Source organism: Octodon degus, unplaced genomic scaffold (assembly GCF_000260255.1).
Source record: "Octodon degus isolate 3935 unplaced genomic scaffold, OctDeg1.0 scaffold00061, whole genome shotgun sequence".
Classification (NCBI taxonomy): domain Eukaryota; kingdom Metazoa; phylum Chordata; class Mammalia; order Rodentia; family Octodontidae; genus Octodon; species Octodon degus.
In genome coordinates, this window is record NW_004524637.1 from 11,322,111 (window position 1) to 11,346,895 (window position 24,785).

A 24,785-nucleotide genomic window follows, 5' to 3' on the forward strand; every position below is an offset into this window, starting at 1 on the left:
TCTCTCTCTCTCTCTCTCTCTCTCTCTCTCTCTCTCTCTCTCTCTCTGTCACTGTGTCATATGTACTGGTACTAGGCTGCTAAATTCCTGTCACAAAGCACATGCACATGTCGTGGAGGACAGCAAAGGTAGCACAACAATTTTGAATGGTTTCTGTGTACTTCTCTAAAAAAGGATGATCAGGGATCTCAGTAATAGGCTTTATCAAATAACTTGTTTTCAAGGGAAGAGTTGTGATTACTGTGAAGGGCAGTGTGAAATTTCTATATTATCTGATGGACAGAAAGCAACTTATTACTGCCTTGTTGCTGCTGTCCTGGCTTGCATACTCTTCAGGGAGCATTTCTTCTTTGATGACTTATCACACCTCTGGTGGCTGGGCTAGCAAGCCAGTGGGACTACTGTGGTGCCATCTTGAAATTTTGTGCAGCAGCTTTCTGAGGTTTGCAGGCAGCACTGGGCTTCAGCAATAGCTGTGTTGTTTCTGGACCCTGGGTGAGAGGGAAGAGCCCTTAGATGAGCTTCTCACTGTGAGGACTACAAATCAGGCAATTGCAATCTTTATTTATTAATTCATTGGCTTTCAAATAGCTCAGCAGATTAAAGCACCTGCAAGCAGGCACAGGGGCTAGGAGTTTGATCCTCGGGCCTGCCGTGCGGGTCCTGCCTCCGGGGAGCACTGAGATGGCAATTGAGACTGGGCTTGGTGGCATGTACCTGTAATTCCAGCTCTTGGGAGGCTATAAACAGGAGAATCACTAGGAGTCTGATCTAGTAGTGAGACCCTGAACACCCTGTAGACCTTTCCCTAAAATACAGAAAGAAAAAAGAAATTTATTGACCTTAACCTTATATCTCTTTATAATTCTGAATTTGGGGTACTGAGTTGTTACTAAGTTGCTTAATGGCCAGGACAGTAAACTAAACTCTCAGTATTACTTCATTATATCATAATTTTCTTTTCCTTTTGAGGCAGGGTCTTGTTATGCAGTTCCGGCTGGCCTTGAGCTCACTTTGTATCTCTGGCTGGTCTTGAATTCAATCCTCCTGCCTCAGCTTCCCGAGTGCTGGGATTACAGGCATGCACCACCACATCTGGCCCCTTCATTATATCATAGTTTTGCCAAGGAAGAATTAGCAAATTATTGTCTTTAATTACTGTCCAATCAAAAATTAGATTGCCAAGGTTTTGCATAGTTTTCTAATATGTCTAGTATCACATCCCAGTAGTGACTGTCATGGAAAGAATACGACAGTTAAAAATACAACAGGTGGCTTTTCCTGTGTCTTTGTAGCCTGCATTAAGGGTATTTAACATGGGTATGTATGTTTCTTCCTTTGGAATGGTCTTACTGCTCCATCAGGAAACACAAAAGACACTTGAGCCTAGCACCCAGTTAAAGTTCCACAGTAGATGATGGCAGTGGTGATGGTAGCGGTAGTGACAATGACAACTAACCTAGATCAAGATTACCGCCCCCCTCCTCTATTCCAAGGCTGAAAGTGACAGTGCTAAACTTCCCGCTAGCATGTATTTCTCAACCCCCACCTGATAAGACAAAAGAAAATTATGCAAGAAAATCTCATCTGTGCTTTTAAAATGTCAATTTAGTACCCCTACTTTATCAACCCGGAGCTTTCAAAATGCTTGCAATTCTCTTAAGTACTTGATCTTCACAGCATTTTGTAGGATAGCAAATTATAGCGTTGTGTCCATTTCTCAGGTACAGAAGCTACCTCAAGTAGATCTACTGTTTTGTAGAAAAGAGTGTTGGACCTAATATATATGTAGTTTTCAAAAATACATACATTTAGCACAGGGTTTCCCTATGTAGCTTGCGCCCATAGTGATTCCCCTGTCTCATCCTCCACCATGCTGGGGTAACAAGCGTGCACCACCATGCCTGGTTTCAGTGGCTGGCTTGGTGGCCCAGGGCAGGGCCTGCAGGGCATGTGATACTAGCAATTGAACCTCAGTCCTTGCACTTGCCAGGCAGGTGCTTAGACCACTGAGCTTTTTCCTCAGCCTTGGACCTAAAATGTTTAATCTACCTCACTTAATTTGATATCAACTAGCCTTTCTTTTTGAAAGAAAGAAAAATACCTGAAACCTCATAGATTTCCATTTAGAGCACATCATCATCCTTATTTTGAAAGACACATCATTTGCAATTTGCATACATGTTTCAGAATTTACTTTGCAGGACAAACACAATAAAGTCCAAAAGGAAGGAATATTGCACAATATAAAATATGTCCTTAGTCATCAACCCTATTTGTTTCTTAACTTAAACTTTTATTGACTCCCTGTGTGCTGGGTGTACACAGCCAAATGCATCAAAGATTCAGTCTTCTCTACTCTGAAGTCCTGAGGCAAGTAGACAATCAGCATAATTGATGTGAAGAGGGTCCCAATACCAAAGTGCACCATGGGAGCACATTGGAAAGTGCACCATGGGAGCACATTGAAAATCTCCTCTCTTGGGTGAGGCTAGGGCTGTATGAGTGTGGATGTCAAAAATGGTCCCTAAAGGAGATGATGTCTTTGGAATTCTGGGGTTGAATGAAAGCTATCCAGGAGAAGAGAAGGTCTGGTACTCCAGGCAGATGGAAATCCTTAGTGTGCACTGATTCCTTTCTCTGCAAGCTTTGTTGATCTTCTCACATTGCTTTCTACATTTTAACACCAAAAGGTAGCCAAAGAGAAGTCCACAGCCAAAGCGCAAATGGTGAGGAGGTGTCCCTAGGCCTTGGCTTCTAGTTTGTGACTTATCTTCTCGGACTTCTCAGCTGTTAGGCCAAAATTCAAAGTTGTTGGTAAGACTGAAAATCAACAAGGACTGTCTGTGCCTTCTGGGTCTCGGAGGGAGATGGGCAGTGACAAGTACATACTCTGTGAGGTCAAGCTGTACCAATAATGTCACCCTCTTCTCAGTTTGTGGGCAGTAAATGTTCAAACTACTGTAGGAACTTTCATTTTATTTTATTTACTTATTTTTTCATTTCTGTAGTTATTACAGGGTCTCGCTACGCAGCTTGGACTCGTAGTGATCCTCCTGTTTTCAGCCTCCCCAGTGCTGGGATTACAGGCGTGTGCCACCACGCCCAGGCTCAGTCACCAGCTCAGTGCACCTTAGGGGCAGGGCTGGCATGGCATGTGGGACCAGAGAGCGAACCATGGTCCCTACACTTGCCAAAGCAGGCGCTTAATCTGCTGAGCTACCTCACTGGCCCTGGAACTTTTCAATTAAAACAAAATAGCATGAAATAGCACAAAAACAATAAGAAGCAGTGTTGTTTCAACATTTCTCTGTGCCGTTGGATCCATTCTGATCTTCAACACTCCACATCCCTTGGCTACATCTCCTATAGCCAATGCTTACCTTTTGAAGTAAATAAATAGCAGTGTCCTCTTAGCAGGAATTATCGGATGGTGAAGGTAGCCCTAAGGATTGCATGATAAAAATGCAATCGGAAGCATTTGATGGGTTACTAATGCTACAAGACTCACTCGTATTGTACTTGCATGTGGTTCCCTGCTCCTCGCCCTAGCTTTTGTCCCATTCTTTCATCTAAAATAGGAAAGGACGCCGGCTCCACGACATTTTCATGAGGCTTGTCGCAGAGCTGCTCGGATGATGCACAGCCCTGGCACCTTTTCATCCTTCATGCTTCTCTAGTGGGCTCAGAACCTTTTATATTTTTTCCCAATGTACTGCTGTAAGTTTGTTAGTTTTGATTTAAAAGCAATAAATCCCTTATTTCCTATTCTCTTTTGTGCCCATAATTTAAGGCACTGTCACTTATCCTGCAGCAAAGCCAGCTCTGCTGGCAGCATACCATGAAAACATGTTCTTTTATGACAGGTTCTTTATTGTTTGTTGCCGGCATGATTGCCTGGGAGAGTTATTGGGTTCGGCTCTATTAGAAAACCAAGTTAGCTTCTCTCCCCTTTCTGGGACTTACACTGGGAGTTCGGGCTTGTTTGAGCGAGGATAAAAGTTTATGTGGCTTTACAAATATATGATGCGAGGCATTTTTCTTTTTACCTATGCAGAGTTCAAATGAATCAGCCTAGAACATGAAGGATTTAATGCTTTGAAAAGTATTTCTCAGGTGTGTTGTTCTGTTTATTTTCATTAAATTCAGAGAGAATGTAAGAGCTGGTAAAACTGCAGAAGAAAAAGTTCTCTGTCCTTGTCTCTGCTCTATAGAATTTAATGATACTGACCTTGAAAGGTAAAAATAATGTCAGCTCCATACATGATAATACCAGAAAATAAATTCTGAGGATGTGATTGATACTATTTGTGGGTTTTGAGAAACAGTCTAGGAAATTTATGTTAACAATTTAAGGAGTTCATAATATTTACTATGAACAATATCTAATATAAGTTTGCTTCTTATTGAGTTGTTTTTAATAAGCACATTTTTTTCAAACACTTTTTTATTTGGACATATCAGATTAATTAAAAGAAATAGCAATCTTATCCAAGAATGTCCATGTAAAATGCTTTTCATGACACCTTGATTTAATTGAAGTCTTTTTAAGGGCTAATTGTTGGGACAATTTTTTGGAGATAAAATCTAGCTTATAGAGTTGGAGCTCACATTGACATTCACTGGATTTTCCCATTAGGTGTCAATGATAGAGAACACAGAAAGGGAACTGATAAAGTAGTAGAGGTCATGACTGGGGGAGGGGCCATGAAGGACTAGAGTAAAAATTAAATGATAGACAAACTTGCTTTGAATCAAAAATTGACAATATAAAGGTTTTTAGTAGTCTCAGCCATATCCATACTAATAAAAAAATCAATGCTGTTACTTTTCCTCTTTGATAAAAATGTGTATGGATTAGCATCATAAAAAATCTTGTTTATGTAAAATCTTTGTAACAAAGGCTACTTTCTTCGGTTACACTGTACTGTCAATAGAACCAGGAGAAATAGAGCTACATGAAGCTGAGTTCTTCTAATCCAAATTCCTCAGCCCATCTACCTCTCTGCATTCCTTCATTGATATTTAACAATTTTCTATTAAACAATGGCTAAGTTCAATCCTTCAGTGGAGCTTGCATTGCGGAGAGAGAAGACAGAGATAATGAATCGTGGAATGAGTGCCCTGTGTACCTAGAAATCAGAACTATTAAGGAAGACAGCAAAGCAGGAAATGGGTGTGCCTATCAGAGAGCCTCATTGGGAAGGACATATTCTGGAAGAAACCTGAGTTACTTGAACTCACTGTCCTGTGGATATCTGGGGGAGACTCCAGGAAGAGAGGATCAGTGGGAGAACAGGGATTAGTGTTGTCCACTGTGTGGGGACCGCCTGCTGCACAAGGTGCTGGAGAAAAGGAAAGCTAGGTCATGGCATTGGGAGATGACATCACCGAGATGGGGCGGGAAGATGCTAGGGACTGGCTGCTGTCAGGTGGTTTTCTATAAATACCGAAACCAATATGTTCTCACCTTCTGAATAGATCACTTTGGCTCCTCTTTGGACTCTGTCCTGGGGAGCACAGCAGGGGACAAAAGCATTAAGGAGCAAGGAAGACTGGAAGAGCTGTCATGTTAATTCCGAGAGGGAAGAGGGTAGGGGTGGAATTGGTGCAAGATGGTTCAATCCTGATAGTTTGAAGATAAAGGAAACAAGATTTGGGGTACGGGAGAGGAGGGAAAAAGAATCAGGATGACACCAATAATTTTAGTGTGCATAACTGAAGCATAAAGTTGCCTTGGCAGACACAGAGACTCTGAGAAGAGCAGGTATCAAAGAGAATGTCCAGAGTTGGCTTGCAATATGTAATTTGGTGATTATAGGTATCCACGGAAGATACTGTGTTGGTAGTTAGATGTGTGCTTCTGGAGTACAGGAGAGATTCTGCAGGGCCCTGAGCTCTTGCTGAGAGTTGCCCACGTAACTATGGTATTCAAAGCCATGGAATTGTCAAGATGTGAGGATACTGCCAAAGTTTTGGGGCTGAACCCTCAAATAACTAACATTCAGAAGTTTCGAAGATGAGGAAGCCTTATTTAAAAACGTTAAGAAGGAGGAGGCTGTGATATAACAAAAAATTAGAGATTATAGTGAAGGGAAAGCAGGGGTTCAGGGAAGATGGAATAAAAAATTGACTCAGATACCATGGCTAGGTCAAAAAAAGATGAGATGTGAGATCGAACTACTGGATTTAGAAACCAGTGACAAAGATCTATTGCAACGCTGGGTATGAAAAAGAGAAAGTGAGGAGAGAAACTGGATACAGTGAATATCAATGATTTTCACTGTATCCAGTGAAAATAGGATAAGATTGTTTAAGGGGAAGATAATATTGATGGGGGCTGAAGGGGGATGCCGAATGAGGAGAGGATGGATATTTTTCCCCTAGTTGGTGTGAAACTCAGGATGTTTTGTCGTAATCTAAGTTTAACACTTCTTTATGTTTTTCTACAGTAGCCTCCTGTGTCTCAAAGGACCTGGAGTTTATGACCAAATGAATCTCCTTGAAATGCTCTTCTAGATAAACCCCTTTTCCCCAACCGCTCCCCCTTGATGAAAGTCTTATGAAGCAACAATCACAAATTCAATATTGGTCAAAGAGCTTAGCTTGGAACTCAAGGCGAAAACAAGCCTGATGTCTGGTCTGCCTCTGCTATCCCGGTCTCTCCTCTACTTACCATTCCCACCCTTGGATGTGTTGTGCTGCTTCTTCTGTCTACAGGAGCCTAACCATCATCCCCTGCGTCTCTGCTTATGAGAATCTTAATTGCTCTTGAAGTCTCCATTTATATGCTGTCTATTTCTTTCATGGAAGACTTCAGCCTGGAAATGTTTCCTTTGCTGCCATCTCCACTTCTACATATTTCTCATCAAAGGCACTTTCTAGCTTAGATATTGTTTCATAAACTTGGCATTTTTGTGTCATCCATATCGTTTATCTCAAAGTGCATGAATGTGTTACATAGAGGCATGCTGGATGAATAAATAACTGTGCTCCAGGTCTGCTAACTCCAAGTGTACTGCTTTCTTTTTCACCTCTGTACCTCAGCCTCTGGTACAGTCCAGGAGAGAACTGTCCTGCCTGCTCAGATTTAATTCATTCCTGGCACTATGTCTACAACTGCGTACCTTAGAGCTGGAGAAATTTCTAATTCAGAAGCAGTGTAGGGCCTCCTACTCCCTAGCTAGGAAGCTGACTTACAGGAAGTCCTTTATAGTGGTAGAAAGCAATGTTTTTTTATAAACTCAAAGGCCAAATGCGATCTGAGATTTCAAATCCAGTATTTATTTAAATCTTTATTTCCTCCAGGTAGACAAAAGCTTAAGTAACCTTGGGTTCTGTTAAGAAGTTTTTTTTTTTTTTTTCTCAGAAGGGCTGATTATTAGGTGTTTTGTACTTGTAAAATGTAATTGTAATTCAGTTAGCAAAAACTTAAGCACTGTGCCAAATTTCATGGTTTGGCATTAAAATTTTCTTTTGGGAAGAAAAGAGAATTGCTTGAAGTTGGTTTTTGATTAATTCCTAAAAAGGTCTTAAATATATTCTTCAGTTTTTCTTAACAATGCAGCAAAACAAGCAGGAATCACTGGCTTTATTGAAGGAGTAGAGTGTGTGTAGAATACTCCTTGGTTGCATGTGGTGCCAGATGGGCATAACTTTATCCCTGGAATGAAGACTCTTAGAGTCTTATAGAAAGGAACTTGATAATGTCAAATCTGGATGGATGTAAAGCACCTTACATTTGTGCCCTTCGGTTTTCCTGGAGACAATGGAAAAGCATTTTATGTTCAGAAAGATCTTTTCTAGGATATTGTATGTTTTGCTTCATAGTCTTCAAAACATTTTATATCTCTACTTTTATTTTTCTCATCTTACAATCTGTAAACTCATTGTGGGAAGGAGAGTATCTTTGGTTTTCATAAAATGTTCCCTTACTCTTGGCTTTTTCTGAGACTTCAAAAAATGTTGACTGAAACACTAAATTAAAATATTTGTCACATATGTTTTGTCAATGAGTATTCAAAGTGATGAACGAGTCCAGGTATGAAGATGGGAAGTGAGCGGAGATAAACATTTTATTTGTGTAATGAAAGTGACTTTTACCAAAGCACGCTGCCAGGCTTCCTTCATAGTCAGCATGCAAATTGGAATTCATGCTGTGTGCCAAAGTGGTTGTTGTGTAGATGATTATTAGTGTGTAGGTGGTGTTTATGTGGATGCACAGATGTGTTCGGAAACCCTTGATTTCTGTGGCACTTTGAACCACCCCGCCTGTATTCACAGATGAATTACACTGCATTGCGCATTATTTTGTGCCACAATTGCATTTTGCATAGTTAAGCAGGTGTATCATTTTATCTAGAGAGAATTCCACTTTGGAGAAAACGGCTTAACGAATGACTTCGCATTTGCAAAAAGTACATTTAGTTAACTATCTAAACGAAGGACCTAGGTTTCCTGGTTAACCATATGATTAATGTCTTAGGGTGACTAAGGCCTGGCTCATTTTCAGAATCAAAATATCACGCGCATACAATGTATGCCTGCTTTGATTTATCAGTTTGAAAAAAGACTTAGGGAATACAAATTGTGAAGACTGAGGAGGAATAACATCTTCTCTCCTTCTGATGAAATTCTTATCTAGTCCTTGAGGGAAAAGAACTATAATTGTCCTTTCTATGTGAGATTTGGATACACACATGGATCTGTAAGTGCACCCAGCTGTCAGCTTTTAGAGAACACTAGTAATTTTGCTTCTGGATATATTTCAGTAGCAGGCACACAAAATGGGGAAAGCTTTGAATTCTCACAAAAGTTTCTTACTGTATAATTCTGAAGTTTTCTAGCAGATGGTGGAAACTAGTACCATTTTCATTTCTAATTCTCTCCTTTTCCATTTATCTTTGTTTGTTTGTTTGAGACAGAGTCTCACCATGTAGTTCAGGCTGGCCTTGAACTATGTAACCCTGGCTGGCCTTGAACTATGTGACCCAGGCTGGCCTCAAACCTTCACTGGATCCTCCTGCCTCAGCCTCCCCAGTACTGGGATTACAGGCATGTGCCAGCACTCCTGGCTTTTCCATTCATCATTAATGTTAAAGCCCTTTCACCAACTATCTTATTTAAGTGCTTTCAAGACATGACTCATGTGGTGTTAGTATACGTTCCTCAGGGAGGTCAAGTGGAATAGTAGAAAAAAATTCTCAATTTTACCGTCAGGAAAATTAGGAAGGCCATCTCTGCTATTTACTAGCTGTGTGGACTGTGGTGAATTAATTAGCCCATCTGCTCCACTTTGCCCCATTTGAATGACTATAAATGCCAGATATTTTGCAGTCATTGAGGAAAAAGTTTGTTTTATTTTTCATCCTTCTTATAAGATTTTCAAAATATCACCCATGTACAATGCATGTCTACTTTGATTTACCAATTCTGAATGGACTTAGTCAATACAAATTGTGAGGACTGTGATTCAGAAAACAAACAAAATTCTTCTCAAGTAAGACTACTCTTATGAAATTAAGCTGTGTGTCTAGGGTGGTTTCCTTAATTGTAAGAACTTGTACTGTTTAGACAGTAGGGTTCTGCTTCCAACTTTTAAATCCTATACACCAGAAATGCCCAGTTCACAATAAATCTTATACAATTCATTGATTTTTTTTATGTCAATTTAGCAGCTCACTTTTTTTCACCCCATTTGATCCAGTTTGCAAATGTTCATATTTTCAGGAGAAAGGGCATAAGTGGGGTTGAGAAAACAGTATCCAAAGAGAGCTCCAGGGGAGCTGGAAGCTGAGGGAAGGAATGTCCACTCTACATGTTTATAACCCAGAAAGTTTCCTCCTTCCCAGTGTTCTCTATCTTTATGGGTGGAAGAGAACAACTTCTTCCTGCATCACCTCCAATTTCAATCCTCACCCCCATAATTTCAATGCTGACCATTTCTATAACAGTGGAAAAACATGTCTGGCTTCCTCCTAGATTTAGTTGATCTAGAATCCACCAAGCAGGTGGGAAGAAGGAATGGAGAGCACTATTTGATGAAAGAAAAGAGGTGGTGTTTAGGTAGATTTATACTTGAATTCTTAACCAGATGCCTGCATGATGACAGTAGAATTTTCTGGTGAGGAATTATGGACTGGATTAGGAATATGTAGCAAAGCATGCAGTCAGTTAGACCAGACTGAGGCATGGCTCCTGGTTCTTGGGGACTTATTTGACTTTTGTTTGGTCTTGCTTGAAGCTCTTTTCAGATTTGGATTTGTGAACTTTGCTGTTAAAGGGGGCTTCCCATTGATATCTGCTGAAAATGTAAGAATTGTCAGGGTGCATTTGGATTTCAAGCCTAGAAGTTTACCCATCTTTGACCAACGGACATTACTTGAAATGTAAATATTTTTAATCTTTTGTCTCCAATTTCTAGATTTTGCACTAGCTCTTACACTGTGGCTACTCCATGGGAATGTTTTTCTCTAGTGTGTAGGTTTTTCTTTTCTTTTTCAGGAGTACATGTTCTTTTACTCATTCTCTTCTCTGCTATCTCTTTTTGCTGTCTCGGCCTCTGCTCTCCCAGCTAAAACCTTAAGTCTTATGTGTCCTGTGGCTTTCTGGACACTGGTGCTTAGGCAGGGTCTGAGACGCGCTGCCTTGGGCCGTCCTGCGCTGTCTCCAGGCTCATGGGACGTCATGATGACTGCAGGGATACCAAGTCATTCTAGTGGTCTGTTTTCTGGCCACAGCTTTCTGGACTAAATCAGAGCGAAAGACATCTTCTTCCGATGAAGGTAGCCCACTTCCACTAGAAAATCTGTACTCCACAAGAAGTCTTCTCTGTTGAGCCCAACAAATTTAAATTAGATTCCAGTTAGTTAAGGATTCGACTACATTGAAAAACTCACCTCTCTTAAGCAATCACCTCTGTTTTCGAAGAGAACTTTTTTGAAATAGGGTCTTGCTATGCAGTTCAGGCTGGCCTTGAGCTGACTTTGTAGCCCAGGCTGGTCTAAGGGCCCTTCTGCCTCAGCCTCCCGAGGGCTGGGATCACAGGCGTGTGCCACCTACCACACCAGGGTTTCAAGGAGAACTTTAACTGTCTTCTTCCTTTCAGTTTGAACTTCAGTGGATGCTGATCCACTGTGACCCTCTGAGGCCCACGAGAGAAACGTGCCATGAGCTGCCAGCCAGGACCCCCGTGAGTCCCTTGCGCCTCTGTCCCCCTCACCGACCTCCCTGCTCTCTCGCTTTCTTCCGCTTTGGCTCCTGACCCAGCAGGTGTGCAGGAAGCACGCATCCCGCTGGAAGCCCGTGGGTAGAGTCCACCCCCCTGCGGGCTGGGTCTGCTTCTCTTTGGGGATCCCCATTCCCTCCCCAAATTTCTCCCCGGAAATCCTGGGTCTGTACGGGCCCACAGGGGGGCGCGCCAGGGGAAGGAGGGGGCTCCTAAGACAGCCCAGGCCGCACCAGGAGGGTGGGCGAAGCCAAGACCGGCTGGGTCGGCCAGTGAGCCGCGGGGAAGGGGTTAAGAGGGACAGTTGTCCTCCTACCCGCCCCCGGCCCCGGCTCCTCCAATCCCCGGGACCCTCCTTAGGGCCATTCATAAACCGGAGGGACCTACGCGTCCTGGCCCGGGTACCTCTGCAGCCAGACTCCGGGGGCACCTTTCGGGGTTGCGCGGCTGATCGCGAAGCCCCGCGGGGCAGCAGACGACAGAGCGGGGCAGGGGTGGGCATGGCCCGGACCACAGGGGGCCGCGGGGCCCTGGTGCTGCTCCTGCTGCTGTGCACGCTCTGCCTGGGCGCGGCGCAAGTAAGTCCCGGGGCGTAGTGGGGACGCCGGCTCACCTCCCCGCTTTCTCCACAGCCCGGGACTGAGGATGAGGAGGTGAGCTGGGGCCGGCGGAGTCCGCACTCCCCACGCACAGAGCACAGGCGCGGGGTACGGGTGCAGGCAGCGCGTCCTCTGCGGACCGTCGAGCCAGCGGGGATCTTTCTGCGCGCGGCACCCTCTGCCCTGCCCCGGCCTGGCTCCGATGGCCGCAGGCAGGAATCGGCCTCACGCCCCCTCCTGGTTGCAGCGAAGCCGCCCCGAACCCCGAGCGCTGCTCGCAGGGTGGAGGCTTCGAGGTCGGAGCCCAGCGCAGCCGGCGGGCCGCCCGAGACAGAGCCGGGCTCTCCCTCCCGGCAGGGGTGTGAGGTTTCACCCACAAAGAGCTCATTGTAACCTGTCTGTTCCTGGAGTTTAGACAAACAGAGCTGGCCTGGATAAAAGGAGCTTTCTTTTGCTCTGTTTAAATCCGGGGGCGGGGGCCCAGAGCAGCCCACCGTTCCCAAAGCGGCCGTTCCAGGGCCCAGCGTCCCTCCAGCGCCCTGCGAGCCTCGAGGTTGTTAGGTGCAAAGGCCTCGCACAGCCAGCACAGCGGTTCCCCGAAAGGAGGCCCGCTCAGCGGCGCTGGGGTCCGGGCTGCCCTGTTCCTCTCTTCTTCTCAACTCTTTGGCTCAACCCCTGCCCCTCCCGGCCCCCGCAAAGACCGATTTCCCTCCAGAGCCCCGGTCTGTACTCAACCCTGACTTACACTGCCTGATGGCTTTGGGGTCTCCTCCCTACACACCCCAACTGCCTTTCACTCAGAACCCCTTTGAGGGAAGGAGCCTGGGGTCTCTCCGCTGGTGCAGCCCCTCTACCCTGGGTGGAGATGGCTGTCTTCAGGGGGCCCGTGATCCTCACCCTGTGTGCTGTTTTAGCAGAGAGGCCCTCCCGGAGAGCAGGGTCCCCCTGGGCCCCCGGGCCCCCCTGGAGTTCCCGGCATCGATGGCATAGATGTGAGTACCTTCCAGTCCCCTTCCCGGTCCCCAGGAGGGGAGAGCCCTGGGGAAACTGGAGGAGGGTGCTGGGGGGGGGACCTGGGATCCTCCCGCAGAGATGTGGGGGCTTCTGTGGCCCCCGAATTGCACGCTTGGATCTGGCTTCTTGGGTTCACGGTGGCTCCCGCATTTCCTTCCTTCTGTGCTTCCAGGGTGACCGAGGTCCCAAAGGCCCCCCAGGCCCCCCGGTAAGTGCTTCCTTGCGAAGGCGCCCATTGCCTTCCTGTAGATGAGTCATGCTGCCCAGTGTGTCTCCTGAGTATCAACTTTGCACCCTTTTCTCTCCCTCGTCTCATCCCTGCTCAGGGTCCTCCAGGTGACCCCGGAAAGCCAGGAGCTCCAGGCAAGCCAGGCACACCGGGCGCCGACGTGAGTACAGTGTGTGTGTGTGTGTGTGCGTGCGCGTGTGTGCGCGTGCGCACGCACACACGCACAATTGCATGGTTTCTGGGTAATAGCACTGGAAGGGAGAGGAGGAGAGGGGTAGAGAAAGGAAAGGAAGGAAGGGGAGAAGAGAAGAGGGGGAGGGCAGGGGGAGTGTGAGGAGGGAGGGCGAGGAGAAAGGGAGGGGGAGGATGGATAGGAAGAGGGGAAGGAAAGGGAAGGAGAGGAGGGAGGTGGAGGAGGGAGGGGAGAAGGAGAGTGAGGAGGGAGGGCTAGGAGAAGGAGAGGGGAAGATGGAGATAGGAAGAGGGGAAGGGGGAGGGGAGGAGAGAGGGAGGAAGGAGGGGAGAGGGAGAAAGAGGAGGGAGGGCTAGGAGAAGGGAAGGGGGAGGATAGATAGGAAAAGGGGAAGGGAAAGGGAAGGGAGGGGAAGAGGGAGGTGGAGGATGGAGGAGAGAGGGAGAGTGAGGAGGGAGGGCAAGGAGAAGGAGAGGGGGAAGATGGAGCGAGGAAGAGGGGAAGGGGGAGGGGAGGAGGAAAGTGGAGGAGGAGGGGGGAGAAGAAAGGGAGGGGAGAGGGAGGAGAGGGAGTGAGGAAGGGGAAACAGGGAGGGGGAGGGAAGAAAGAAGGGGAGTTGTCAACCTAGCCTGGCATGGCCCTCTCCTGGATGCCCTCTGCATGGTGGCACTGCGAGGAAGGGAAGGAAGAGCTGAGGGCTGGCTGGGGACTTGGGTCTTGGACTCCGCCCCAAGGGCACATGGCCTACTTGCTTAGCCCCGGGCCTCTCTGACCTCTGCTAAGCACCTACAGGCAGACACAAAGGCTGAGCAAGCCTCAGTCCTCAGGAACAGAGGAGAGGACGTGTGCTGAATGGAGCCAGGGCCCTTGTGGTGGTGCAGGCAGGGAGAGGGAGGATGACACCCAGCAGCTAATCCAAAGCTAGTTTTCCTTCCTTCTGGCTGGCTTTATGGAGGGAAGTGAGCAGGCTCAGGGTTGCTCAAACACCAGGAACCAGCGACCTTCCTCCAAGGCACCCACCTCTGCCTCCATTGCCCGGGTGCCCGGATGCTGAGCTGCAAACATGGCGACCTCAGGACTGCATGCTCCTTCCGGTCCCTAGGCTTGACTTGGAGTCTGCTGTGAGGTCAGGTCTGAAGCGGCATCTGATCTCAGAAAACATGCACCTTTCTGGTTATCCTTCCTATGCTGTACCACTTCCTGGGTTTTCCAAGATCTAGAGCATTTCCTAACTGAAACAAGGCACCGCAGGCTTTAAGATTATAATTTCTAAGAATTTTTGACGGAGATTTAAAATAGTCCCTTTTCTTGGAATGAACTAATACAGCTGATTTTATCTGTTACTGAGACAGGCTGTCTCTGTCAGGATTACCACCACGAGAGAATCTTTCCATATCATTTAGAGCTTTAGGACACAAACTTGGCTTTACACTTCAAACCTCTTAGTTTTAATTTCCTGTGTAAGAAAGTGGTGGTGAAGGAACTGTCCAAGGACTAAGATTGGGTAATGCAAACTGAACGCTGAACTAATATCTGGGTAGTGCCACCTGGAGTTTTGTAGTTTGCTGGTGGTCAAGCTCTTTGAGTTACTTGAGATTGCCGTATTGTAAAAATGGTGGATGAACACGCCACTAAATAAACTAGTAGCCTAATACGAGTTGAATTTATTTCTAAATTAGTTTCGAAAGTCAGCCAGTCATACAAAATTTTTTTGTGGAACATGGGAATTGCACCAGGGCCTTGCACATACTAGCAAGTGCTTTCTACCCCAGAGCTACACCCTCAATGCTTTATAAAGTTGTTTTGGGGCAGGAGTCTTGCTAAGTCACCCAGGCTGTACTTGAACTTGCAATCCTCCTGTCTCAGCCTCCTGAGCAGTGAGTGTCACAGGCATGTGCGCTACCAGCCTTTCCTTTTACATGAAAAGAAAATTCCTGGTTCAAATTTTATGATTTTTGGTAGTTGAAACATAAACTAGTCATCTGAAGGCTTTTAATAGTGCTTTTGTAGCTTGCTTAAAAATTCTTTGCCTCCTATTATTGCATCATAAAAGCATTGCTTGTTCTTGTTTATATTTTCCCCACTTTAACTGATTTTTTTTTTTTTTATATACTGGGAATTGAACTCAGGACCTTGCACTAGCCAGGCAGGCACTTGTGCACTGAACTATATTCCTAATCCCTGAAATCTTGATAATGAGAGTGCCTTGCACTTCACAAAAATACAATGTCAAAACAATTACTTTTTGCTGTTGTTGTGTACTGTTCATCTTTGCAGTGCTATATGGTTAAAAAAAACAAACCCAAAACACCCCACATTTCAATTTTAAAGTTGTACAAGAATAAGTTTTCTTAGACGTCTAAACTTTACCCTGAAAATTGATGGGGACATTGTATCAGTCTCCTAGAACAGAGGAAGAAGTAACAGAAAAACAGAAAGAAAAGGATGGAGAGAAAAAGGAAAAATTTTCTGTATCTCCCAGAATTTCTGGCATTTCTTAGCTCTAAGGGGGAAACCAGCTGTCCTGCTTGGATTTGTTCAGAGCTTTCCTCTTGAGTATTGTCATGTTAACTGCTTTAGCCTTACAATAACCTAGAAAGTAGATTGCTTTAATGTTATTTTCTACATATGAAGATATGCAAGGACAAGTGGTTTTTCCTGGACCTCACATTGTGTTTAGTAGCACAGATAACAAAGGGCCTGTAAGGTGCTCTAGGCGTGCCTCATTTAGAAATCGATGCGATTCTTAATAGATAAGTAATTAGATTCGAGAGAAAAGTGACTGGGAGCTGTTAATACCTAAGTTACCAACTGAGAAGAAGAATGTGGATTAGGTGGATTAAAATTATCTTGAATTGAAATGTAATGATTTTCAGTAAATATTGGTGTTTCATATTCTATAATTTTTAAATTGGAACCATATAGGACTTCTGGAACTGAGAATTTTTTTTCAACTTCCATTCTGTGGCTGATTTGATGCCTTTTTAAAAATTAATTGTTTATCAGATACAGGATCTCACTGCACAATTCAGACTCCTAGTAATCCTCCTTGTTTCAGCCTCCCCTGTGCTGGGGATTACAGGAATGCACCAGGTCACCCAGTATTGGGGCTAGCAGGGCTTGCTGGGGATCGAACCTGGGTCCTTGTGCTTGCCAGGCAGGCGTTTATGCCACTGATCTATCTCCCCAGCCCTTGATTCTGGTTTTTTTTTTTTTTTAAATTCTAAGTTGAGAATGAACATTTTGGACCAGTGAAGTAGAAGTAGTTTAATTTCTGCATCCAGCTGGAGTGAGCTAGCTAGTAGGAGAACTTCCAAAGTCCTTTCTTGAGGACCAGCCAGATAGCTCAGCAGATTAAAGCACCTGCTTAGGCAGAGGCAGGGACCAGGGTTCAATCCCTGGCATCTGTGCCAGCCCCACCCCCAGGGCACCCTGAGACAGGGACAGACTGGATGTGTTTGTGTGTGCCTGTAATCTCAGCGCTTGGGAGGCTGAAAACAGGAGGGTCACTACTAGTCCGATCTGTGTAGCGAGACCCTCTAGACTCTATACTAAATACATTAAAAAACAAAATTGTAGCTCCAAAGTCCTTTCTTGGGCGCAAACCTGTGGACCTGAGACCTCCAACCTCTGCTGCTCTTTGGTTCACTGCAAAGGCTACTTTTTGGCAATGCTAAAGTGTTCTAAATTGGCTGATGTCTGGAGCCATCATAAATAGTCACAGTTTATTTCCTGAAGTGGGTAAATTGGGTCAGAAAAAGTGAGAGGGTCAAAGCAGCTGCAGAAAGTGGTTGCAATGTGGAAGGAAACCACTATGGACGATTGGGATTCCCTGATAGAAGCCACGAGAAAACTCAGGAGCCAGCTCCAGTGTTGTCCCCCAGAGCAGTGGGCCTGTGACCACCTGCATGCCAGCAACTCTCTGCCACTGGCCCACGTTCCCCGCGTAATTTCTTTGAAACAAGATTTAGAGTTTTATTGCAAATTGGATTTTGAAAATTTTGTGTGTGTGAGGTTTTAATACATGTTTCAAATGCCTCATTTTCTCTCTTTTAAGTTTGATTCTTCTTTTCCTTGTAGAAAATTAGAGATGTCAGAGCTTGCTAATAATCTTGCGTGCAAAGAAAAACTGTCATTATGATCAACCACATGAACAGAGATTTTCTTATGGGTGCAGTTTGGTGTATCATGCATGGAGAGATCTGGGAACAGTATTTTATTCTCTCTTGTGGGAGTATTATGAGACAGGTGGAAGAGGAACTAGAATTAAGTATAGCATTATGGTTAAACCATGCTCTGTCTTATAGGCAAGATGCTGTAGAGCCTCTGCGTGTACACACATTGTACACGCAGACACACATTGTGCACACACACACACATACACACACACACACTTTACCTTTGGCAGGTAGCGAGGACCAGGATAGTGAGGCCCAGAAATTATCCTGAAAGGTCAGTGTTGGTGCAAATGGGCATGGAAGAAATGTGAGGAGCCCAAGGGACAGTGCTGTGCTCCGTAGCTACAATGCTGCTTGCTTGTTCCAAGACCTTTTCTGAAGGAGACGCAGGATTTAGAATACTGTCCCTTATGCAGCCTGTCCAGACCTGCCTGGCAGCAAAATGGCAGGGTTTGAGCCTCAAAATAAAGATGGTAAACAGAACAGATGCAGCACACCTGCGTTGAAAAATCTGACCTAACTTTCATTCTATAAGGGCCAGCCAAATAGCTCAGCAGATTAAAATGCCTGCTTAGGCAGACACAGGGATTGGAGGTTCAATCCCCAGGTCTGTCCTGCTGGCCCTGCCCCTGGGGCATGCTGAGATGGCAATTGAGATTGGGCATGGTGGTGCGCGCCCATAATCCCAGCTCTTGGGAGGCTGAACACAGGTGGATCAGGAGTCTGATCTACATAGTGAGACCCTGTAAGTCCTGTAGACCCTTACTAAAATAAAAAAAAAAAATCATTCTATAATTGCACATCCAGGGCATCAGATGCTATAGCAATGTGCTAGAACCCTGAGGGACACAAAATTCTTGGGTGGTGGAGGTCACATATTCCTGCAGAGTCACTTCATCACAGCTGTCACCTCAGTCAGCAGGATGCATTTTCAATTTAACTCAAAGAAGTTCTGACTGATAGACGTAATTTCCCATGGCCTGTGGAGGATATTTTCAGCATGAAGTGACTCAGATGCCGTCTCTAGGTCTCCCCTAGTCTCCTGCGTTCTGCTTCATTACGTACAGCAGTGATCCTGCTTTAGTACTGCTAGTCGTTCTAGTCACTTGGTTAAAGAAGGTTCGCTGATTACATTGTGAAAATCGGCTAGGAGTGGATAGGCACTAGGGAAATCAGAGGATCATTGCTTAAATATACCTTGAGGTTTCTGAAATTTAGGGGCCATCTGTTCTTCCAGGGATATGTAGTTTCTTGGCTGAAGAACAAGAGCGATCATTCTGTCACCCCTGAGGCTCAGCCACTCAGGATCTTGGGCCTCGTTCCCAAGTTACAGTGTTGTAATTAGGCCAGGACAGCTGGAAACCAAAGGCAGTCTGCAAAAACTCTGTGTGTGTGTGTGTGTGTGTGTGTGTGTGTGTGTGTGTGTGTGTATGTGTGTGTGTGTATTTTTCTTTGTTGGTCAATTTCCAGGAATTAACATTTTGACTGTGGGAGACTAATAATCTCTCTCTCATTTTTTTTGTAATTTGTCTTGTGTGTGTGTGTGTGTGTGTGTGTGTGTGTGTGTGTGGCTGGCTCAGCCCACCCTCGGGATGGGGCCTACATAGCATGTGGCCCCAGGTATTGAACTGTGGTCCCTGTACTTACCTAAGCAGGCACTTTAGACTGCTGAGCTATCTCGCTGCACCCCTCCCTTTTGAGAAAATGTCCTGCTGTGAAACCCAGGCTGACTTCTAACCCATGACCCTCCTGCCTCAGCCTCCCAAGTGCTGGACTTACAGGAGCTTACCAATAGCTGTTTTCTTTAGATTCATCCTTTGGAGTAGTTAAAGAAATTCATGATGTAGGGAAATACAAAAATAGTAGACAATGAGCTTATTTTATATATGAATTACATGAATGTTTTTTACTGCTAGTAATGAAGACTAGTACTCACAATTTGATTTGTTTTTGAGACAGGATCTTGCTAACTCACTAAGTTGCCCCAACTGGGCATGAACTTGCAACCCTCCTGCCTCGGCTGCCCAGAGTTCTGCTATTGTAGGTGTGAGCCATCGTGGTTGGCTCTAAATAAGAAATGTTGATCCATTTTAAAGTAGTACTTTCATATTTTTAATTTAATAGATTTCTTTCTCCATATTACTTGAGTCTTTTTCAAAATGTTAATAACAGAAAGGATTTCTAAGACATTTATGTATATTCATATTTGTCTTTGGGGAGGTATGCCTTCAAGGTTATATTGCAGAACAATGCAGTGGGCAAAAACAAACAAAAATACATATTTTCCCCAAATGTAGACATTCAGGTCATGCATATATATCATGTTCTCATATCTATTTTGCTTTGAGAATAATGATAAAAATAAGTATTTGTAGAAATAATGCTAGTATTTAGAAGATATATTTAATAACCACTTTAGTATTGAACATGATATCTTTAAATGTATTTTATAGTCCTACACTAAATGATACAGGAAGTGGTATTTGGGAACGTATATAGTTCATTAAGCCAGTTTTTTAAACTAAGGAAAGTAATGTAGACACATGCAAGCACTGCAATAATTTGATTGGAGTTAATGTTCTTCAAGAAGGAGTTACCAGGCTGACCAGATAGCTCAGTGGACTAAAGTGCCTGCTTAGACAGAGCTCAGTGGCCGGAGTTCGATTCCCAGGCCTGCCATGCCAGCCTCACCCCTGGGGCGTGCTGAGACAGCGATTGAGACTGGGCGTGGTGGTGTGCGCCTGCAGTCCCAGAGCTTGGGAGGCTGAAAACAGGAGGATCACTATGAGTCTGATCTATGTAGTGAGAGCCTGTAGACCCCGTAGGTCTTGTACTAAAATACATTTTAAAAAAAGAAGCAATTAATCTTCTTAGAAGACAGTCCAAGGGCTCTAGGGCTCTTCTTATACAATAATGAAATTATTTGTGCTTAATTCTATTGAGGAAACATTTTATTCACTTTCAAAACATTGTTGTCCTGTAGTTAGAGATACTTTGTTTGTTTGTTTATTTATTTATTTTGCAGAACTGGGGATTGAACTCAGGCCCTTGCGCTTGCCAGGCAAGCGCTTATTCTACTGAGCCATCTCCCTGGCCCCTTTCGTGTTTTTATTTTATAAATGAAGTAAAATGTCATAAACCTGGGTGAAACAATCAGACTTAGCTATCAGAACAATATAATTGTTGCATTGTAGTCTCTCAAAATAGAGACAAAAGCTGCTAGATTACTTAATTCTGTGACAAATGAGGCATTAAGTAATAAGTTAGGAATACAATATAATTCATCAATAAAAAATAAGTAGCAGGCAGAGCTCATGTGAAATCTTACCTTTTAATAAAAGTATGGGCAGACATTACTTGTAAATATTGGCGTAGTACATAGGCAGTGACCTGCAGGAAATTGACAAATAAGATGGAATGCTTTCTCCCAGTGATTTGTCAGAGTGTGTTACAAGAAGTCTAGGGGCTGGGGAGATGGCTCAGTAGAATAAGTGCTTCCCTGGCAAGCGCAAGGGCTTGAGTTCAATCCCTGCTTCCGCCAAAAAAAAAGAAAAGTCTAACACCATGGTCTTGCTTTGTTAGGGATTAACAGGACCTGATGGGTCCCCCGGCTCTGTTGGACCACGGGGACAAAAGGTAAGTTGGCCATGCTGTCTTAATTGCTGGTATTAATTAAATGCTAGCATAAATGTTATTGTAGTGCTTTCAGAGAAGCTAACATAAGCTACAAAGCAGCTGAAATACTTTTTCAGCCAGAGTTGTGCTTTTAAAATGCCAGGATGGAGCAATTCGGTGATTCCAGAGTTGATGCAGTTTGTGTGTTTGCATATTCACGATACACAAAGCTAAATACAGTGAAGCTGTTTTTATTTTTAGGGAGAACCTGGTGTGCCTGGATCGCGTGGATTTCCAGTAAGTTACAAGATTGAAAATCTATGTGCAGGTGAAATTCTGCTAGTGGGAGAAGTTTGATGAAGTTTTCTTTGGAATGTACATTCCAAAGGGTTTAAGGACTTACTTAATTTGGTGTCACACACCATGAGTAAAAACATCTTAGAGAACTTGGAGTATACTGTATAAAATACTCGTATCTATGTGCAGGCGGCCTTGATTCAGTAGACAACCCTTTTGCTTCCCCGACAGAAACCGGTACTTGCATAACAATAGCATGTCTGAGTATTGAATGCGTAAACCCTTAGCCACACCACTTTCCTCACCAGTAGTTTGATATCCACTAAGGACAGACACAATGTCACCTGCCTGATTCCTGCATTGGAACCTTTCCCTGCCTTGTATGATCACTTGGAATTAAGTTATTGATGGATATAAGAGAAACTGGTTTTAGGCTGTTTTTCCTCTCTCTCTCTCTCTCTCTCTCTCTCTCTCTCTCTCTCTCTCTCTCTCTCTCTCTCTCTCTTTTCCTTTTTGTCTTTCTCCCTCTTTCTTTTTGGCTCTTATTACTCTGTGTTTCTTCTCATTTCTTTTGTTTATTTGTATCCTCTGCTTTATCTCTGCAGATAATAATAAGCCAGTTCCAGCAGTGAATAGCATGCTGGTCTTTAATAATATTGAGCTTACGTCCCAATATCTTATATAGATGCCTTTTTTACAGTCAATGAAATCTCATAAACATCTAGGTCTCTGATAATGAGGTAACTTATTAACCAAGATTTTTGAATGTACAACTGTTGCCCTAGTTAAACTAAGTATAAAAATATTCAAATAGGAGTAATTTTTCAAAGAATGCTTTGAAAAACCCCACTTATTATAAAGCATGCTGACCATGTGCAGTTCTTATTTGTTTCGGTTGCCTAAGTAGTTAGAAATAATATGATCAGAGGATCTTCATTGATTCCGTAGACTGCTTTACACTTTAGAAAAATAAGTCTAGCTTGCTAAGTTAGTATAAATATAATGTCAGAGACAGCAGTGACCAAAGGCTGTTGAAGCCAATGAAGGAGAAAAACAAAAAACAAAAAACAAAAAACAAAAAACAAACAAACAAACAACCAAGAAATTCCAAAGGGAAACATTGAAATTAGAAGGCAAAGAGAGAGAACAGAAATTTTAGGTAGTTATAATGTTCAGTTTTAAGTTTGATGCACGAGGCTCAGTTCTAGGAATCGGAGACAGAGAGACAAAGAAGGGATTTCAATATTTGACGTGTGTCCCCTGGTGTTGATAAAGAGACATAAAATGTAAAGAAGGGGGAGTTAGAATGATCAGCTCTACAATCAAATTTAGTGTAGTGAGTTAGGACAACCTTGTAGGCTCTCTCAGGAGGGACACCAGTTTGTTCTGAGTACTTTACCAGATTGGACAAACCATTTCTGACCCCTAATCCCCTGCCTCTTGTGTCGATGCCTGTGTGTGAACTTCTAAATGTCATTTATTATAAACTGCAAAACTATATTGTCTTTGGGGCCAGGAGCTGGCTCAGTGGAATAAGCGCTTCCGTGGCAAGCGCAAGGACCTGAGTTCAATCCCTGGTCCCCCACCCCCAAAAAAGAATCTATTAAAAAAAAAACCTATATTGTCTTCAATGTAGATTTTTCACTTTTTTTTTTTTTTGTGCCAGGGACCTTGAGCTTGCCAGGCAAGCACTTAAGCCACTGAGCTATCTCTCTGACCCTTCAATGTAGATTTTTAAGATAATACTACACATGAATAAAATCTGTAGACTCTTTGGTTAAGCTGTAGGTCTTTGGGAGTAATATAAGCTCTTCCATTAGAGAGCAAGAGCAACTTTATGGACAAGCATCGATATCTTCTTTGCTGTTCTTTTAAAAAAGTTTAGAAAAATATGAAAAAAAGTTTAGAAAAATATGAGCGTAGACCTCACAGATGCAGTTTCTCTTTCTTTACTTTTTTCCGAGCTGCAATCTTCTTTTTTTTTTTTTTTATTGGATTTTATTTTGACTACTGTTTTTTGTTGTTTTTCTTTTCTGTTTTTCTTTTCTTTCTTTTTTCTTTCTTTTCTTTTCTTTTCTTTTTTTTTTTTTCCAGAGTCAGGGATTGAACTCAGGCCCTTGCACTTGCCAGGCACGCACTTATTCAACTGAGCTATCTTCCCAGCCCTATTGGAACATTTTAGATATGCATAGTGGTAACATTCATCATGGGGAATCTGCAGAGCTATGCTTGCTTTTTTTGGTCACTCAGTGCTGTTTTGTATTTTTATTTTATTTTATTTTTTGGTACCAGGTATCAAACTCAGGACCTTGTACTTGCCAGGCAGGCACTTAAGCCACTGAGCTATCTCCCCGGCCCCTCAGTGCTGTTTTTAGACTGCGCACCTTATATTTTAGTGTTAAGAGTTTACAGTGTATCATTATACTGAGTTATGTCTGTGTCTGTATTTATATGAAGTATAAACCACATGTCATAACGTTTTTATTTTAATCTTTTAGGGTCGTGGTATTCCCGGGCCCCCTGTAAGTATCATTTCATCGTTTATTTTTACATAATCCATAAAAATGGCCTATTTCTTAAATGCTTATCTCACTCTTAAGCTGATCATTTTAGGGTTAATAGTATCTATATAATCTTATAGGGCTACTGCTAATGATAACATCCCTAATCTGCTAAACAAAATATTTACAAATTAATGAGATTTCTGTTCACTTTAAGTAAACTTTGGTCAAATGCACTATCAACTTATTGGAAACTAAAGCTAACACAAATATATAATTCTAAGTCTGTTGCTTATCATATTTGGTAGCATTTATGATAGACTGTCAGAGCACCCATAAATGACATTGTCACTATGATTTGTTGCCTTCAGGGTCCTCCTGGGACAACAGGGCTCCCTGGAGAACTTGGCCGTGTAGGACCTATTGTGAGTACCACAGTGTGTTTTCATAGACATTTGCTGGCTTAGGAAAAAGGGTTACTGGTAAAGGCAAATTAGCCTGACCTTGACACATGGATTTTACTTCAGTTGATAATATTGATGGGGACCAGGACTAATATAACTCATTTTACTGAGTGATCTTAATTTTTTACCTGAAGTTTTGAGCTAAACTCTCCTTCCCAACATTGAGATGGAGAGGTAAGTAAAAAACACCACTCCTGTTTTATAGACTCTGTGCCAGGGTTGTTGAGGTCTAGTGATTTATGTATTAGATTTTCCACATGAAATTTTAAAACAGCTTGAAGATATCTATCTGTCTGTCTGTCTATCTATGCATCTATGAACTGTCAAGTTATAATCATAATTTGACTTTAAACATTAAGCCTTGGCAAGCGCAAGGGCCTGAGTTCAATCCCCAGTTCCACAAACAAACAAACAAACAAACAAACAAACAAATAAATACTAAGGAACTGAACTTCATAGAGCAAATCC

The 24,785-nt window shown here is 43.4% G+C and overlaps 1 protein-coding gene across 1 annotated transcript in view; it reads left to right on the forward strand.

Annotated features, from left to right (window-relative positions):
- Positions 1–11,720: 11,720 nt before the first annotated feature.
- Positions 11,721–24,785, forward strand: part of Col9a1 (collagen type IX alpha 1 chain) — a 78,371-nt gene continuing 65,306 nt past the window's right edge. Inside the window, exons 1-8 of the mRNA XM_023718698.1 lie at positions 11,721–11,805; positions 12,744–12,818; positions 13,013–13,048; positions 13,167–13,229; positions 21,023–21,076; positions 21,317–21,352; positions 23,851–23,874; positions 24,225–24,278. Of these exons, the coding sequence (XP_023574466.1) occupies positions 11,728–11,805; positions 12,744–12,818; positions 13,013–13,048; positions 13,167–13,229; positions 21,023–21,076; positions 21,317–21,352; positions 23,851–23,874; positions 24,225–24,278 (420 nt within the window). The 5' untranslated portion in view covers positions 11,721–11,727. The remainder of the gene's footprint in view (positions 11,806–12,743; positions 12,819–13,012; positions 13,049–13,166; positions 13,230–21,022; positions 21,077–21,316; positions 21,353–23,850; positions 23,875–24,224; positions 24,279–24,785) is intronic.